The 17,846-nt window shown below is 42.5% G+C and overlaps 1 protein-coding gene across 1 annotated transcript in view; it reads right to left on the bottom strand.

Moving 5' to 3' along the window:
- Window positions 1-621: 621 nt before the first annotated feature.
- The window catches only part of cbc (protein CLP1 homolog), a 34,256-nt gene continuing 17,031 nt past the window's right edge, over window positions 622-17,846 (bottom strand). The window contains exons 9-13 of the mRNA XM_075679987.1: window positions 14,543-14,643; window positions 12,693-12,831; window positions 8,067-8,147; window positions 6,831-6,924; window positions 622-815 (exon numbers count right to left, since the gene is read on the bottom strand). Coding sequence (XP_075536102.1) covers window positions 704-815; window positions 6,831-6,924; window positions 8,067-8,147; window positions 12,693-12,831; window positions 14,543-14,643 — 527 coding nt within the window. The 3' untranslated portion in view covers window positions 622-703. The remainder of the gene's footprint in view (window positions 816-6,830; window positions 6,925-8,066; window positions 8,148-12,692; window positions 12,832-14,542; window positions 14,644-17,846) is intronic.

Below are 17,846 nucleotides of genomic sequence, written 5' to 3'. Positions count from 1 at the left end.
ATGTACTCTGGGCAGCCAATCGGATACCTCGCCTTACTAGCATAATTAGGGCAACTTGCGTCAAATGGTCAGGGGCGGCTGAAAATTCAGCTGAGTGGCGTGCTGCGATCGGTAGTGATGTACGTTTTAAAAACCTTATAATGAATTACAGGCTTTACGTGGAGAACTTAGATGCGACAATTAATGATCAGGACTTACCCTAACGACTCAGTACGTTTGTACAAAATTGTCAAAATCGTTTCAGAGTCCCTTTAACATTTGCTAAGGAATCAACATGAAGTCACCATGAATTAATTATACCCATAGTTGCACAGTATACCCATAATTGCACGGTCTAACATCTTTGAAATCGGCATCTTTGCTGACTATTGAGCTCTGCAACACTTTAAGTGGCAGTATTCATCTGCTGCTCTATGTTTGTCTACACTTGGTGACAGTGACATTATTAAAAGATTTCGTTTGCTGTACTTGTTCAACCTTGCTTGATTGCCCCCCCCCCTTTGTGCTGTCCATGTATAACCACTCCCACAATAGCCCTTATTGGGCTGCAGTATGTATTATTAAATAAATAAACACACAGACAAGGATTGGGCAATGACAGCAATCATGAAACTAAAGGAGTGAGAACAATGATGAGATGATTTATTTAAAAGGTGAGCTGTGTAATCAATCAACAAAGCAGAGTGAAAGCAGAGTGAATTAATCAGTGTGAATCCATGAACTGAATTTCACTCAAGAGCAACACTCCCTTCGGCAGAGGCCTTGGTTGTGGTGAGAGTACTGTCAGTGTTTGCCGCTCCATGTCCACTTCCGTTCTAGGTAGGAAATACAGTGCAGTAAATAAGGACGTACATTTTACATTTCATATGAACTGCATGCTAATATTTTACTTCATAATTTCCTAAAGTTCTCGGGGCACTCTGGCAATCTGACAAAGGAACTAAGTAATACCGCTTGGTATAAAGTCTAGCCACATAATACACAGGTCCTTAACATGAATGAATATAGTCTTCTTTCTTCCCTCTTTATTTCCCTCTTCCCCATCCCCCAACGCAGAGTAGCTGGCTAGAGGAATATACCTCAGGCCAACCTCTCTGCATTTCGTATCATTAAACTTCTCTCTCTAGTCTTCAAATCTCTCCCTGCGAAAGGAACGTCAACAAGCAAAGAAGGACATCAAAATGAAAGATGTGTGGCAATGCCACCTTGAAGTTTGCGCACCCACTCGCTGTGAACTCATGGACTCTAATGTCATCTGCTTGAGCCTAATTAACTTTGAATGATAAAGAAAGACTACACTGTATTGTACATAAAACAGTGTATCTGCAAGTCCGGAACGTGAATTTGCAAGGAGGCAAACAGGGCAATGCATGGCAGAAAAGTTTTAAAGCGTTCCTTATGCCTGCCTCTTGGTACTACTCATAATGAGGCATACTTTACATTTCAGCATAATACTGTGTTAGCAATTTTCCTTTCCTCTTGTTTAAAGGAGCAGTGGCACAAAAATTCTTGAGATTGTCTTTTCTGTTGTAATAAGTAGCGAATGAAACAGTAATCACAGCAGGGAACCTTGTTTGCTACAACATAGGATGGGTAATTATTTCAAGCCTTGTCTATAGTGACCAGTCCAAGTTTTGATTTCAGAGGGGAACGAAAGAAGCGCAATTTCATGCTAGGCCCCATAAACACAGCTGGTCACGTGACTGCACAAAACTGTGACACACACACCAGCACCAGATTTGTGTTGCTAGTTGTTTTTCTCCATTTACATACACATGCGCTGCATGTGTTGTCCTCATCGTCCAGTGGCAATGATCTTTTGCTGATGGCAGTCGCTGCCTTACAAGATGTGGCTGATCACTTTCAGACATCGCTATCTTCAAATCAACTGCCTTTCCCACGTGCCAACCCTGTCAGAACGGCTGCTTTGCTTTCTGCAGCTAATGATAGGCAGTGACATAAGTGTAGGCTACCGCTGCCTTGGCAGCAGCTGGCTTCTCCATAGCCAAAGGCAAGTGTTAATTTTCTCTTCTTAAAGCAAGCAAGAGTGCCAAGTGTTATATCGAACTATCCGAACAATAAAATGCAATCTTTTTGCAAACTTTCAGTAAGCATAGAGCGGAGGTAAGTGCAAGATCTGTTTTTTTTTTGTTTGTTTCTAGGCTTTTAAGAGAAAAACGCACAACACGGACAGCATTCCACCATAAGTGCAAGCTGAAGAAAACTGGCAGCGCAGCCTGTGATGCGGCACAGACCGAAGTCCTGGTCCACAGACGAGCCAAAGTGCAAGCAGCATGGTCTGCTCAATACATTGTAGGTGGAACTGCAACAAAAACTTGTGATGTTGTTGTATAAAATGTTTACAAGGCATCCCATGTCAATGTCATGTGGTGCTACACATTACGGTTGACTGCCTTTAACAATGAGTTTGATTTAGCTACGAGTGGCTGTTTTAGCTCCTTATTTAAAAATCTTGTTCCTAATCTAGCTATAATAGCTAAGTCTAGCATTAGTCTAGAGACATTTTGGAATCACTATTCTGGTGTGAACAAATATTTGCTACACATGTGCAACACATGATGGTACTGATATTAGGCATATAGAACCATCTAGTAGCTTTTCAAGAAGATACAAACTAGACCAAGATATATAGAGTCTCGAGAGAAAGAAGGACATACAAAAAAAGACTGTGAATGCGTCTGCTTCACTGTGTCACTGAAGAAAAGCACATAAACAAAAGAGGCGATGCAGCGGCACAGCTTCAGACGGATGTCGCTTATCGCGCGGGGGCTCTGATGAACATTGAATTAATACTTGCGGTACAATATTGTAGTACATGTGCATACACATGTGTCAGCATTCCTATTACTCAAACGTTCTGTGGACACAACATGAACCTCCGGCACTTAACGCTTCTGCGTGGTGAACACGAGGCGTTCTGCTTCCATGCACCCGACTCTCTATGGATCACGCATGCTGAATGGAAGAGGGGCTGCCGGTCTTCAGGATATGCGTGGCGCTTCCAATCAGAATCAGCACAATCTGCCTTAATCCGGTTTCTATCCAATGTGATCAATTCAAACCCACAAAAGGAACCATTATCGGTTGCAAAAGTGCGACGTGCCAAGGCCACTTTCAAGGACAAGAGCTGGTGTTACTACTCATTTCACGTACCATTCAAACTATAGCTGCTCACACTGCACCACCATTACGGTCGGTCGTATGCAGACTGAAGGCACATGATAGAAATTGATGTCAAAGATGAATGAATTGTTGGGCACTCTGTTACAACAGAAACCGAGGGTAGATTAGGGCATATTGTGTTTATTTACTTGTTATTCCCTCTCTGGTGCACTGCCCTTTGCTGATGCTGCTACCATTTTTGATTTCATGTGAAATAAGCATTTTTCGCCAGTGTCAAAGAAATCAGCACACATTTAGGAAACTAGAGCCATGTGAATGAAGTCTGACCCACTCAAGCCACACAATCTGAGAACTGAGAAAAAAGAAAGCACACTGATGACACCCGTAGAGAGTGTAGCCTTGCTCGTGCAAATTTCTCCCTCTCCTCATCAATCGCTCGCGCTGCCATCCGAATGACGAAGAAACTCTACATGTTTTCTAGAGGCTTCCTTGCCTCCTGACCAATGGGGACACGTGCCCCCGTGGAAGAGTGAGAGGACACTTGTACCGCCGACATTAGATGTTTGTCTACCTGTATGCTTTGGTGCGAATGAACTAACAAACACGTCGTGTCCTATGAAGAAGAAGCTATGATCGCTGGTTATCAACCCATGCCTTAGTTTAGTTTTTGATAAGCACTAGAAGTGCTACCATGCGACCTCCAGGGTTTCAACACTACTGATGCCCAGCCAGTGGCAATCCATGCTCCATTCATTGGGATGGGCACATTGTGATCCTGCTGTCATCAAAGCGAGCATCAGTAAGTATGCCACGTCTACAAAACACATGGCATGTGTGCCATGCAAGGGACTTCAGCAGCCTGCTATAACTGATGTCATGCCACATGTTATGCCAAGTCCTTTGCAGCAAGGAGAAACCAACCTTTCTTTTTTTGTTGCTGAAGATTGTGCAATGAACACCACTGAACACTTGGGAGAAGCTTGCAAATGGATTTTTCAAGATAGCCAGGTCGCATCTAAGATTAAGATTCACTGCACAAAGTGTACTAATCTGATAAAGAACATCCTTGGACCGCATTTTGAAAAATTGTTGTGGAAGATATTGCAGAACAAATGTGCAGCATTCTGACTGAAGAGTCCACCGATATTGGTGCCATCAAGGTTCTCGACATTGTCATCAGGTATTTTTCCCAGTCAAAAACTGAGATTATTTTGACTTTTCTTACCCTGCAAGAACTCAAACAGTGCAATGCTGAAGGCATCGCCTCAGCACTTTTTGAAGGATTGCGGTCTAAGGGTTTGAACCCCAAAACCTTCTCAGCATTGGAGTAGACAACGCAAGCGTCATGACGGGCGTGAATAGTGGCGTCTACACTCGACTAAGAAACAAAATTCCTCGTCTTGTTATGGTGCAATGCATCTGCCATTCTCTTCAGCTTGCAGTTTCACATTCGTCGGTTACCTTGCCGCAAAACATAGAATTTTTGTTGAGAGAGACATACTGATCTTTGCTCACTCCTCATCAAGGAAACTGGAATACCAAAGCTTATACTGTGAAATAAACGATGGAGGACTCCGTTTATTATACCGCTAGCCTGTGACACATACTCATTGTCAATACACACGGCACTGAATAGGACACTTGCTTAATAGATTGAACTGAAGGAAGCTTTTGAAAAAGCACAAAGTGACAAAAATTGCTACACGGCAATGATGCCTTATAAAATGTGCAGTGACCCCAAAAACAAATACTATGTACTGTTGCTGGACTGGGTTCTTGCGAAAGTTCAGTGCATCAACCAATCCTATCAAGTGGAAAAACAAGATTCAATGAAATTGTTCGAGGATCTGATGATACTTGTGAAGTACACAGTCGCAAAAGCATCTTCACCAATTTCCCAATACGACGTGTTAATGGTCAATATCAACGAGCATCTCCATACTTTGGTCACCGGTTTGAAATGGCACTCCAAGATGCATGCCTGTCACGCGACGACGAAAAGAAACTGCGCATTAGCTCTCGAGGTTTCATGGTGAAACTCTTCAGCCAGCTGCATCAACGGCTTTCAGAAAACATTCAGCTATTTCAAAAAGCTTCTCTCCTCTCTGTAGACCAAGCGCTGAAAGCAATACACGAGCCAACTACGGAATTGGCGTCGCAGTTTCTCTCAGTGGAAGCCATGTCCGCTTGTGAAACGCAGTGGAGCAATTTGCGGCATGTAAAATGGTGCTCTACGAATACAACCAATGATTTCTGGGCAGAAGTTCATTCCTACAGGGATGCGCAGGGTGAAAACCCCTTTGCCGAGCTGGCCATGCTCGCCATGACAGTGCTGTCATTGCCTTTCTCAAACGTTGGAGTAGAAAGATGCTTCAGCAACATGAGCATTGTAATAGGTTAGACATTGACACACCAAATGCACTACTGAGTGCGTGGGATGGGCTTCGGAGGCGTGCACCCACCCACCCACCCACACCTACACACACACACAAAGGAAGTGCCATGAATATAGAGCTTGCCAAGTGGCGTGGTAGCAAAAATCGGCATGACGGCATAGCACTCAATGGTAGAGGATGATGCTCTGCAAGCTGCAGATATTACCCAAGAATTATGTATGCCACAGAACTGATTGTCTTTAAGTATTGCCATAGCTTCCTGTATAGTGCTTGTACTGACTGTGACGCTGTATAACTGGCAATTTCGAAGCCAAGCCCTTCTTATGTTTGTTTAAAATTGGGACAAACATAACTAACATGGACTGCCAGTCCGTAAGCTCCAGTATTTTCAAAAGCAGATATGACACTTCCCTTCTTACATACATCTCAGTTCATCTGGGAAGATTAATGTGACAATTACGAGAAATGTTAGTCAAGACAGATTGGTGGATTACACTTACAGAATACCTAAGAGGTAGGCCTTACTGTAACACGAAGCTCATTAAGCCAGAATAGCTGTAAGCACAAAAGACTGCCAAAAGGACGACTTCAAAATTCCTGCAACAGCTTGATGTGATACAATAGATAGAGATTCTGCTGGGCTCTAGTTATTAATGAAGAAAATTAATAATAAATATTAATAAAGAATGATTACACTGTTTGAAAGTACACAAAGTAAACCTTGAAATTTTTTTAGGCTTTTACTCTGGAAAACCATCTGAGCTATGCTGAAATATAAAGTGAAATAACAACATTGCACCGATTCCGTCGGTACCTTTGTGGCAAGGTGACAAGTATGGTCACAATTACTTTTCCTCCAGCTGCAGTTCGCTACAGATGCATCAGTCAGAAGGGGGACATATTATGTTGTGGCTGCAATAAACTATTGTGTTCTTATGGGACATGCACTTACACAGTAAATTACAACAGTGTAATTGTGAAACACCTTGAAAACTGCATATTGTGATGAAAGCTACGGGTTGCATCAGTAAATTGGAAATAACAACTGGCTGCCTCTCCCAGAAAAGAAACAAGGGCTTGCCCATTAGGCATTGCAATGCACATGGGAGGATCAGCATCAAGCAATGAGCAAGTCCTTTCAGTTCTTGTTCCTGATTGGCTCATGCGACATCAAAACGGGCGCTTTTGTTGTTTTTGCCACACTCAGTGAAATAGAGTGCTTTATACATGTACACAAGATCTGCCAGGTAGTTTCGGCTATACTGCAGGAGAATTAAGAAGGCAACTTACACACAGATAAAGCCAGCCACATTAGTCTGTAGAATATCCTCATCACTGCTAGTTGCAAAGCTGAGACTCAGTATGTGGTGCAGCACATTTGGTCCTACGAGCAAAATAATAAAACAAATAAATTCACAGTCGCTTCAAAAGGAAATGGCTGTCAGGGTAATACAACACACCACCTGCTCATGATGCTCCTCTCAATGCACTGACAACACAGTCAAGTCTTTACACAAATGCAAATCTGTTCATGCTTGCCAGAGCACACGTGACACCAATAAAACTACGAACCTTACTTTGTGTAGTTGTCTCATTGCTATCACCATCAATGGTCCGCCTTTCTGATGAAACTGCAATTTTTCTTTTCACAGCGAATATCCATATCTTTTTACACTTTTGCTTTCATTTGCAGGCGCAATCTGATGACCGCTGTGGGCACTAAGTGCAGTCAGTCATGGTGTCCAAGATTTACCGCGCTGTGCAACGCAACAAATGCAAATCTTAGACACTGTGAGACACACTGATGTATTGCTCTCTACGCAATCTGCACCACACACGCTGGTGCTCATAATCGTACTATTATGGCCCGACCTTCTTGCGATTTATTTGTTTGTAAGTGCTTATTGACAAGATACTATCCACCAAGAATGTCCTGTGAGTTTGTGAAAAGTATTTATCCTGCTGAAGCTTTAAAACCTCGAATTAAGTTTCTTGCTGCAAGTACAACTTTGTTATAGTATCAACGATTGACTGTATTCTTGTTTATGCTAAGCCTGTGGTTATTACTGAAGAGAAAGCTTCAGCTTAGGCCAACTCTGGTTGCCCAATTCAAACACGAAGTGCAGAAATGCGAGCCTTAGACAGGCACTGAAAAGTTTTTAATAAAGTTTGTTGGATGTAAGACAGAAAGCACAATTCTACTGACCACTGGAAGCATAGCTGATCTATAGCCTCAAACCTCCTTACAAATAATGTCGAAACTCTGTTAATCTTAAAAATTTGAAGCAAAGAACTTACAACTTTGTAACTTTGCACTCAAAACAGATATCACAATTCTGCAAAAGTGGATCTGTTAGGGCGTACTAATGACAAGCAAGATGCATTAGTGCACAGACAGCTGGAAGCTTTACATCATGGACATTTTGCAAAAGTCCTCTTAACTTGCTAACTCTATGCTGGACAAACATTCTCTTTGCAACAAATGGGGCAAATTGTAAACAGAATAATAGAGACCACATCATTTACCCAGTGGAACAGGTACTAGCTTTGTGAAGTTGTCCTCAGCCTTCATGCCTAGTGGCATGCAGGAGTCAGGTAAAGATGGTGCTGAAAAAATAGTTTTATATTTCATCAGTTTCAAGAATAGAACAACTTCCCTTTTTTTTAGTATAATTTTTCTATAAGTTTATACCTACACAATGAAGCACTTTATCACCAGCTCTCTTGCATAACACAGGTTTCTTATTAGTGCAAAAAGAAAAAAAGAAATGGTGTGGCATAATGCAGTTCCAAATGTGTGCCACGAGTGCGTGCAACAACAAAAATACTCATTGCTAACAATGCATATGCTGCTAAAGGGTCTGTTAAAGGATGCAGTTTCTTATGGCGCAATGAAAGGCCCATCCTCAAAGTGCTTATAATCTCAGCAGTTACTTCCAAAAGTGCATAGCAACTTTGTGGGCACAATTTTTCGATCTGAGCAATCTCTAAAAACATAGCACCCCTGACACCAGCAACACTCAGAAGTGAGAGCAATATTCATACCCTGCTTTGCCAAATTGGAAAGAACAATGGGTGGCTTCCGCAGGAGTGCGACTTCTATTAACTATCCACACTGACCTTTTCACCTCTTCCAAAAATAAAATGCTACTGCAATAAGTTGCAGCATATGTGGCTGCTGCAAATTCTAGTGCTAGCTAGTGGCAATGTGGTGCCCTCTTTTGGCCATCGGTACAAGTTCTCACAGTGCCACTATGGCCTCCGAGAATGGGCATAACAGAAAAAAAAAGTGATGCCATGGCCTTCGAGATTGGGCAGCGCACGCTGCCCGATCTCTGTATTGCTGCCCGATTTGGCAGGGCATTGCGAGCTCCAGAAAAAAACTTACAAAGGCTGAGCACCCACGTATACTAATATAATGTCACGGTATAGGCCACCCTATTTTTGTCAAGATTTTGCCACATGAGAGCACCAATGGTCACTATCTGTGATTGTTGTGAAGAATTAAAAATATAAATCTGCGTTTAATGAGGAAAGCAGTGCTTGTTTCAGTCAATACGAGACACGATCATGCCGTCGTCAGTGGGGCTATCTCGATTCACATTATGAAACATCGTTCCAGCGCACAATTGAACACGGATGAGAACAGAAAGACAACACAAACGCCGGACTTCAACTGAACTTTATTCATGGGAAACAGGGCTTTATGTACACGGGGGGGGGGGGGTAGGCTGCTAGTGCGCAGGGCCACCCGAAAATATTTCCTTGGCCCAGGCAACAGTCATCAGAAGCGTCGAAACCAAAAGAAGAAAAGAAGAAAAGCAAAAAGTGAAACCTTTTCACTTTTTGCTTTTCAGACCTTCTGTGCCGCTCACTAAGCCCTTGCCACGCATGGACACTGCGCCATCGGATGTGAAGGTGACTATATTTTTGTTTTCTAAGCAGTTCACTTTTTTCCTGCCAGGCTATAATTTTTAAACGTGCTCCGACGTTGTGAAATCGTCAAAGTAGAAATAAAAAATGGCCGCCTCAGGGAGCAGAGCACACGCTTGGAAAAATCGCAGATCTCTCGATTCCACTGCATCTGCAACTGATTTTATCAATGGACCGAGCAGCAGTGAGTCTGAGGATGCTGCCTTTTCGTTGGACTTTGACTGTAAGAGTGACGACAAAGCAAACCAGCCCAGAATATCAGCGGCCACAGCCCAGCCTGCCCAACTATAGTGCTTGCAGATAAAGTTTTGTAGTGGAATACGTGTTCGATGAAAATTTTAAATTTTTTTGGTGATAGTGCCTATTAGACGGCCATACATTTTGTATATCTCATAATTTTTGGTAGATTTCTTTCTTAGTAGATACGAGCATGTCTTTACAAACTTTGCTCAATTTATGCCAAAATCTTGATTCTGGTAACTTATACCTTTTTTATGACATACATCTCGTTAATTAGCTTTTATGCGTGAAAAGTGCATTCATATTGCCTTTTGTTTATGTATTACATAAAATACCGAGCGCCGTAATTCCTTCAGAAGAAATATCTAGCGTAACCTACAAAAAAACACCTATTTTCTCCATCGTAGGGAGAGTTAAAGGGGACCTGAACCACCCTTTAGGCTGGGTGAAAAAACACAGTCCGCGGATAGCATATGCTGCTCTGAACATCTCAGCCAAATGTGGCAATCGTGTGCGGCGCATGGATCTCGCAAGTGCAGTGTGAAGTCACCTTTCTCTCCAACACTCTCTTTTCAACAGAAGCCTCGTCCTCACTCTTTTCTGAATGCTTTATTTTGTAATATAGCAGATTGTCATACGCGGCTGCTATTGGCCAATATCGCTTGCATCAATGAAGGTTGCTTGGATCAGTGCACTTCTTCCTACTGCTACTGTGTTTACCTTTGATGCAGTTTAATAAAGTCTGAAGTAAGCGAAAATCTGCTTTCAAATTTCAATAATAATTACATATTTTAGGAAGAAGCCGATTATCGTCTGCTTATCGTCTGCTTAGGAATTAAACTTTGGCCACCCTGCTTATCAGTGTTGTAGCCGTCGACTCTCGCTAATTTCAACTAGTTTTAAACACTCAACTAACGTTGAACCATGCGAAACTTAAGATCGGACTACACGCACACTTGCCAGCATGCGCCCGCTCCTGGTCACTTCTGGTTGGCTGCCTTGGCGGACTTCATTTTGTAATTAGCTATTGACAGTGCTTCAATATGCGCAAGTTGGATGTGGCTACTACCCGTCAGTCAAGCTGATGCAGGACAAAGCAGGTTCACACATAGCACAGCCAGACAGGAGAATATGAGCACGAGTACACACTTTTTAGCCCTGTCATGCACAAAGCAAATGCTGCAGTTGCATGTAGCTGCGATCTGCTATGTAATGTAGATAGTGCGGCTGCCGCCGGGTGTTGTAACGAGTTCATTGAACAAGGAATGGAAGCACCGTGAATGATATGCGTGATTGTCAATAACTCTGCTTCTGCTGAACACACTGACGAACATTTTACGGCAATGTATTTCTGAAATAGTCTAATTTCACTTCAGATGCATTTCTCGAATTCGATAAAGAGTGATTCAGGGAGCTTTTATTAAACAAAAATACCTGTGCCACTAAGTGATATGCAGCTCCCCTGCTGTGCTGCCAATAATAAAGAACATTGGTGATGCTTACACATGTATATAGTCGATCCTGGATATATCATACTCAGATATATCGAATTACTGTCTATATAGAACAGTTGTCAAATCCTTTTGAAAATCCCAGGAAAAAGATAGCAACATATTACATGTGCATCAAATTTTCGTTCACAGCTAAATACAGTTAAACCTCGCTATAATGAAGCCGGTAAAATCGGTAATTTGCATCGTTATAATGAAATTTGACCTTTTATTCAAATATGTACAGTAGCCAATCAATTTTTCTTGCGAGGGTCCACAGAATTTAGCGAATTATCAGGCAATCTAAAAAAGCAAATTTGAGTGAGAAAACAATTCAGTTTCATTAATTTGGGAGTCAGCGACGAATGATAAGGTTTTATGTCACGTCCACGATATCTTCACATCGGTGGTACGAATTAAGCAAAGCCAGCCACGCTTTCGCAAGCACTCCGCCACCACAGCGGATAGCGTCGCCCACACTGGGACAATGCTACCATGAAAAGCGCCAGCAACGAGGAACGAATGCTTCGTCTGCCTCTCGCTCCAACAGGTCACCGAAACTTGAGACTATGCAGTCTCCAATATTAAACCTACGTGAAGACAGTTTACATGATGTCATGTCGTCTCGGCACGCCCACTCTTTGCACACATGGCAAATTACCGTGCACGGCTGCGTATGTGCTCAGCTGCACTTACAGCCACACGAAGCCACAGCTGAAATGCGCACCAGAAACCTGAAACCTGATGACAGTTTGCCTGGCTAGTAGCCCATGTATAACGATCAGCTGTTTAAGTGGCATTTTGTTGGTGTTGTAACAGACATGCAGTCAGGCATGTTAACACGTGATTCGCAGTACAAGCGAGGAAATGTGGCAGCACGGTGCATATCCATATCCATATCCATTTTATCTTGAATAAAAATGCACAACAAGCATTTCAATGTGCGCGAGGCAGATTGCAGTCTTGCTCTCGGGGAATGCGGGCTTTTAGGGGTTAGCGCTACGAAGACCATTCTGCCACCCAAGTGACTTGCAAAGTTTATGAGCTAAATATAAATCCATTTTTGTGCGTTCAACACAGCCTTGAAGATGCAAATCGTTAAGTTCCTGCTTTCACAATTTCAGGAAACTGTCCAAGACATGTGGAGATCTCAGATAGGCGTCAGATAGGCATACTATATATTTTGAATTATCTACATATCGAACTATATTTTGCGATCCACGTCAAGTTCAACATATCCAGGATCGACTGTTTTACCTTTAAGTAAAGAGTTTCAACAAACTTTAACCGTGGAAGGCCATGCTTTTAAGAGGCAGAATATGAGAAAAGTGGATGCACTGATAATAACTATGTCTATCTATAACAAAACAGAGTTCCTTCCACTTCAATTTCTTCAATTTTAGTGCAAAAGAGAAAAAAAAAAAAAAAAGAGGAGGGGGGGAAACAACAGCCACTGTTATATTCTTCATTGAAATGGCTGTGTACTTACCACCTATCTTGTACAGTTTGATGTCAGAAAATTTGATATCGAAAGAGTGTGGATACAGAGGTGTCCTGAAGCCATAGAAGTACTCTCTCACCCTTGAATCCCTGGATTCTGATCTCATAGACTTGCTGCGCTCTACAACCTGTGGCCAGAGCATATGGTGCGATTCAGACAAGTGTATAGGGGAAGTGTAAAGTGCAATAAACAGATTTAGCATAATGAAGATGAACGCATGCACATATAACAAAGACCCAGGAAATGCAGGTTCTAAGATCTTATGATTCAGTGCTCAACCGAAGCATGCAAAACATTCATTGCAACGACCAAATGTACAACTTATTTCATGGCATAATAATGTGAACAATAGGCTGAATATTATTATCATTCTTATTTATTTTTTTCTAGAGGAGGAGACACATAAGATGAGAATGTTTCTAGCACGCTATTGATAACTGCAGCCAAAACGCTACTCTCAGACACTTCTCCCAGAGTTCCAGTACACATCTGCACTAACACTTGTTTGCTGAACTAAATCTCAAATCTCTTTAATGTCAACTCAACATGCACAATAGAGAAGAGAACCACTACCAGGAGAGGCAGCTCCTTAGACAAGCTTTGCTGGGTAAAGAAAAGAGAGCTAAAAATATTCTCATTCTTGGTTTGACATAATGAAACCTTGCAGCAAAAGTTCATGCAAAATTTCATTTACTTTTACCTAATATCGATCATATGATACTGTGTTGGTTTCCTAATGCAAATACACTCTTTACATGGCTGATACCCAGTTACTACTGAATGTGCTCCAACAATTTGTTTTGAAGAGAGAGAGAGAGAGGGGGGGGGGGGATTTATGTATGAAAAGGCAGAGAGGTCGGCTTGGGAAATAGTTTGCTCTGGTTTGCTACTCTGCTCTGGGGGAGAGATGTGGGGGAAAAAATGGCATGACGAGTGACAATGGTAATGAAAAGGAGGCATGCATACAAGTCCACTATGCTGAAGCCTCTCTAAAGCCATGTGTCTAACCCAGTGGATTGTACAAAAGCTATAGCAGCTCTTAAAATCATGGTTGCACTGTTTACATCAGGCAAAGAACCCAAAACACCTGATCATGTCAGCTATTGATGAGTTCAATCAAAGAGACCAGTTTATGTCATTATTTCATGCATGCAGGACAAACATAAAACATGTGCAAGTGTTTTTGGCATCTGAGAGTGTTAAAAATTTTGACTAGTGTCACTGCTACCTATGAGCTGTGTACAGTATAACATATGGTAAATGCAACACCAAAGCAAATCCAGTGCACCATACTTGTTTGGTTTCATCTCAGCTTGCGAGGCATATGGAATTTTATTTCTGGGTCCAACATATGCCATCACCAGTGGTGTTGATCTGGTTCATAATTTCATAATTTATTTGGGCCGAGTGTTCAAATGTAGAGTTGTGTATGAACTCAACAAAGCAAGGTTTCATATCTGCTCACAAGAGTGAAATATGTATTTCAAGAGCCACTGTTAAAAGCTGCTTTTCCTTCTGCATCTGCCTTCTTATTTCCGACCCTGCCACAGTGTGCAAGTACCCATTGAAAGGCGACGGTGTGGCCATTTCATTGCATAGCCCATTACCGCATGCTGAAGAAAGTGCTCAGCAGGATGTTAAAGCATGTTCATGGTATTGGTCATTCTGCCATTTTGGCTGTGTCTTCTCTGTACATATTTTGTAAATATAATTTTGCCTACTCTTTATCTGTGTCACAATATGGGCCAATTCTCAGACTAAACTAAAGAACAATGTCAAAGCATGGTCTGTACAATCCGGGAGAAAGGGAGTGAGGGGAAACAAGACTTAAAACTTACACCTCCAGACTTTGGTGTGAACACCACTTTGACGAAACCTGGCATATCTCTGACTAGTTCGTTGTACAGCCGCTCCTGATCCAGCACTAGGACAACATCCACTGAAAAGAAATGGAATATGTCAACTGCTATTGACCAACTAAAGGCTCTATTCTTCAAAGAAGCAGTACTCAACACACGTAGAAGAGCATTTCGTACAAAATTTTTCAGGGTGCAAATTGGAATTTCATAGGAAGGTTGCTGGGTTTGAGGTGCACGCCAGCACATTTGTGCGGGCATTCACCTATTGGTCAACATAACATTTTTTTTTTCTCACTTAAAACAAAAATCACTCTGATTCGACTGTCACAAATAAATCTCCTTGGTTTGCTCTTCCAAATGAGCGCAAGCATGCATTTTTACTTGAATCACACCACCAATCTACACGTGCCTGAACATGGGGCATTTCACACATTTTCCAATGTTTGCATCCCTTCCACTTCAAAACTACTGCACTCGGTCATCAACTTCAATACTTTTTGACACACTTACTGCTAACTATCCAGCCGTGTAATATAGTAGTATTGTGTCTGTAAGCTTTGTAGAATTATTAAAAAATAATATGGGTGCAGAATTGCCATATTGCTTCACCACAAAGCACTTCGTGAGACACAGAAGTGGCCACCAATGGGAGAGAATAAGAAAGCGCCATTCCTTTGCTAGCAAATAGCAGAGATTTAAGGCATTCTGTGTAGTATTGTATTTTGAGAGCATCTTTTGGTAACCTAGGTTTCGCCTACTACAGCAACATTCAAATCACTGTAAGAGAGAGAAAAAGTTTTTTCTTACAAAAATACTTTACGAGGGCAAATAACACGCTATAATGATCGTCCAGAATTTTTCAGAATAGAATCGGAGAGGGTCGGGCACACGCTTGGGATGTTTGGCATGGCATGACCCTCTATGAAGTTGAATGACCAGCAGAGCTGTATATATGGTGACAAATATGTTCATAAAATGTTCATTGAAAATAAAAGGCACATAGCACAATCAATGTTGTTTTTTCAAGAGTTTTGTTGTTTTATTAAATTGCATACTCAATGCGTTTCTTACTTTTAACCCTCTTTTGCTTGCTTTTTTTAATTTATTATTTGCTCACCAAGGTGGCAATTGCTTTATGTCCACTACAATATATGGCCGGTGGATCTGTGGCAACCGCAGAAAGTTTCTTGGCCAATGAGACCACACACGACCAATGACACGTCTTGGGCTCCCTGACGTTTGTGTAACATTGAACGCCGAATCTTTCCAAGAGAAACGCCACGAACCACTTTCCATCTGGCCGAGACATGTCTATGTTGAAATCACCCACAATTACAGTGGGCGTGGAGTCGGAAGGGTTGTTCCCACCAAAGGGGCATATGCTTGGTGTTTGCGGCATGATCTTCATCCGTATTATGTGCGCTTCCGCTTCTGTTCACAACGGTGCTCTTCGTAGACACAATGTTTTTCAGCAGCCCTCACCGCATGTGCCCTATCCATTGCACGGGTGGAAATGAGCTGAGATAAGGTTACGTGGTTTGCCTATAGGGCGCGTGCCGTCACACCGCAACCCATACTAAACAGTGTGTATTTTGGTTTGTTTTTAATTACAATATTTGTTTTATCACTATGTTTTGCCACTTCTCGCGATTGAACGAAGATATCACCAGAGGACTCTGGTGATACCTTCGTCGCCGCGCACTGTATGCTGCATGTGCAAGCAAAAGCCTACGTGTGGTTTCCAGTTTAAAATTTTTTGTTTATTTTTCCAAAAATTTTACATGTGCTGTATGACGGGCTGAGGGTGTATATATAGCGATGAGAACGAGAAATAAATCTGTTGTTGAAAGTAGCACTGTGTGTGTCAGATGTATCTACTGTTGTCCGTGTCAAACTCGCGCTATAACAAAACAAGACTGCGTATGGCACAGCCGCGCGGGCCCTATCTTGAAAGCGATCTGCGATGGTGACAGAGTGCGCCCAGTACTGATACCTTCGTGTGCGCTGTGTTTTTGCCGTTTAGCTCGTGCTGAAGTGAGAGGCAGCATGAAAGTCTATTCGACTACTGCTGCTGCTGCCGCGCTTCCTCACTCCAGCGTTTTGACAGCGAGTGCGCGTGGTGATCAAGTGAGACGTGTTCAGGTTTGCTTGTGCATGCATGACACCATGCTTATTAATTTAGTTAGTAAGTGAATGAGTACAGGTTTATGCAACCGAAAAAACTACTATCCTTACTTCGTATAGCTGTCTACTAATTTGCTATTGCAATTGATGCTTCTCCTTTCGGGTGAAACTACAACTGTTTTTCAAAGCCATCTTTACCTGATAGACCAGGGTTTTCCAAAGCACCTAATGCTTAATTTTCTGGTTTAAGTTATACCAGAAAGTTCTAGAACAGATTGGAATAGCTTTACGTTACAACATAACGTAAAACTATTCCATCTCTTTTTATTCCAATTCCGCCATTAGCCCTTCGTGACAAGTCACAATGGCTTAGGCCTCACCCATATGGGTACAAAAATAGATTGGAATAGTTTTATGTTATACCTGCCCTGGGGACAGAGACGCCAGTCCGCCGAACCTGCCGCGGCGTGCGCCTATCAAATATAGAGTTCATTCGCAGTGCCCTCAACCTACATTTCGTTGTTTTGCGCCTCATCTAGGGAGCACCGTGCTGCTTGGCCCGCTCAACTGTATTTTAATACACTGTAAATCCTGGCCGTTCCAACAGCAGTGACGACAGTCGGGAGTGGCCACACGCGCGCCGGCCACTTGCCGAAAGGGCCGAAATGTTCAGTGTTATAAGTGAGAAACTTACAATCGTCCGGGAGGCATCATCGCGCTGAATGTGAACTGCACTCTTTTTTGGAGAAAGAATCCGCTTGCTGTTCGCGCCCACCATCGGAGCACACATGCCAAAGCCGCTCTGGCACATTGTGGTGCAATTTCCATTAATTTTCTTTGGTGCAGTTTGGTAGAGGAACTTGAGTTTGTATCGAAAGGCTGCAATTTGCGCCAGAGTCCCACCCTTGACTGTCTCTTGCCAACTGGCCTTTGCACCTACAGCGACTGCACACCTGGTGTTGCTCTTTTTCAGAACGCTAGGCCGAAGAGCAGTGTTTAGTGCTTGCGTGTGGTCATTTGAGCCGAGCCACACTTATTGGAAACCAAAACTGACAGAGATTGCCTGAGCTCTCGTGAATGGGCACATTGGTTATCATGACAGCAAGCAGCATAGCCGTGCGGCCTTTCCTAGCAGCGTGCTGTGAGGAGCCATCCTCTC

This window comes from Dermacentor variabilis, chromosome 2 (genome assembly GCF_050947875.1).
Source record: "Dermacentor variabilis isolate Ectoservices chromosome 2, ASM5094787v1, whole genome shotgun sequence".
In the NCBI taxonomy this organism is placed as follows: Eukaryota; Metazoa; Arthropoda; class Arachnida; order Ixodida; family Ixodidae; genus Dermacentor; species Dermacentor variabilis.
Note: the sequence above shows the minus strand (reverse complement) of the source record. Positions and strands in the feature narration are given on the sequence as shown.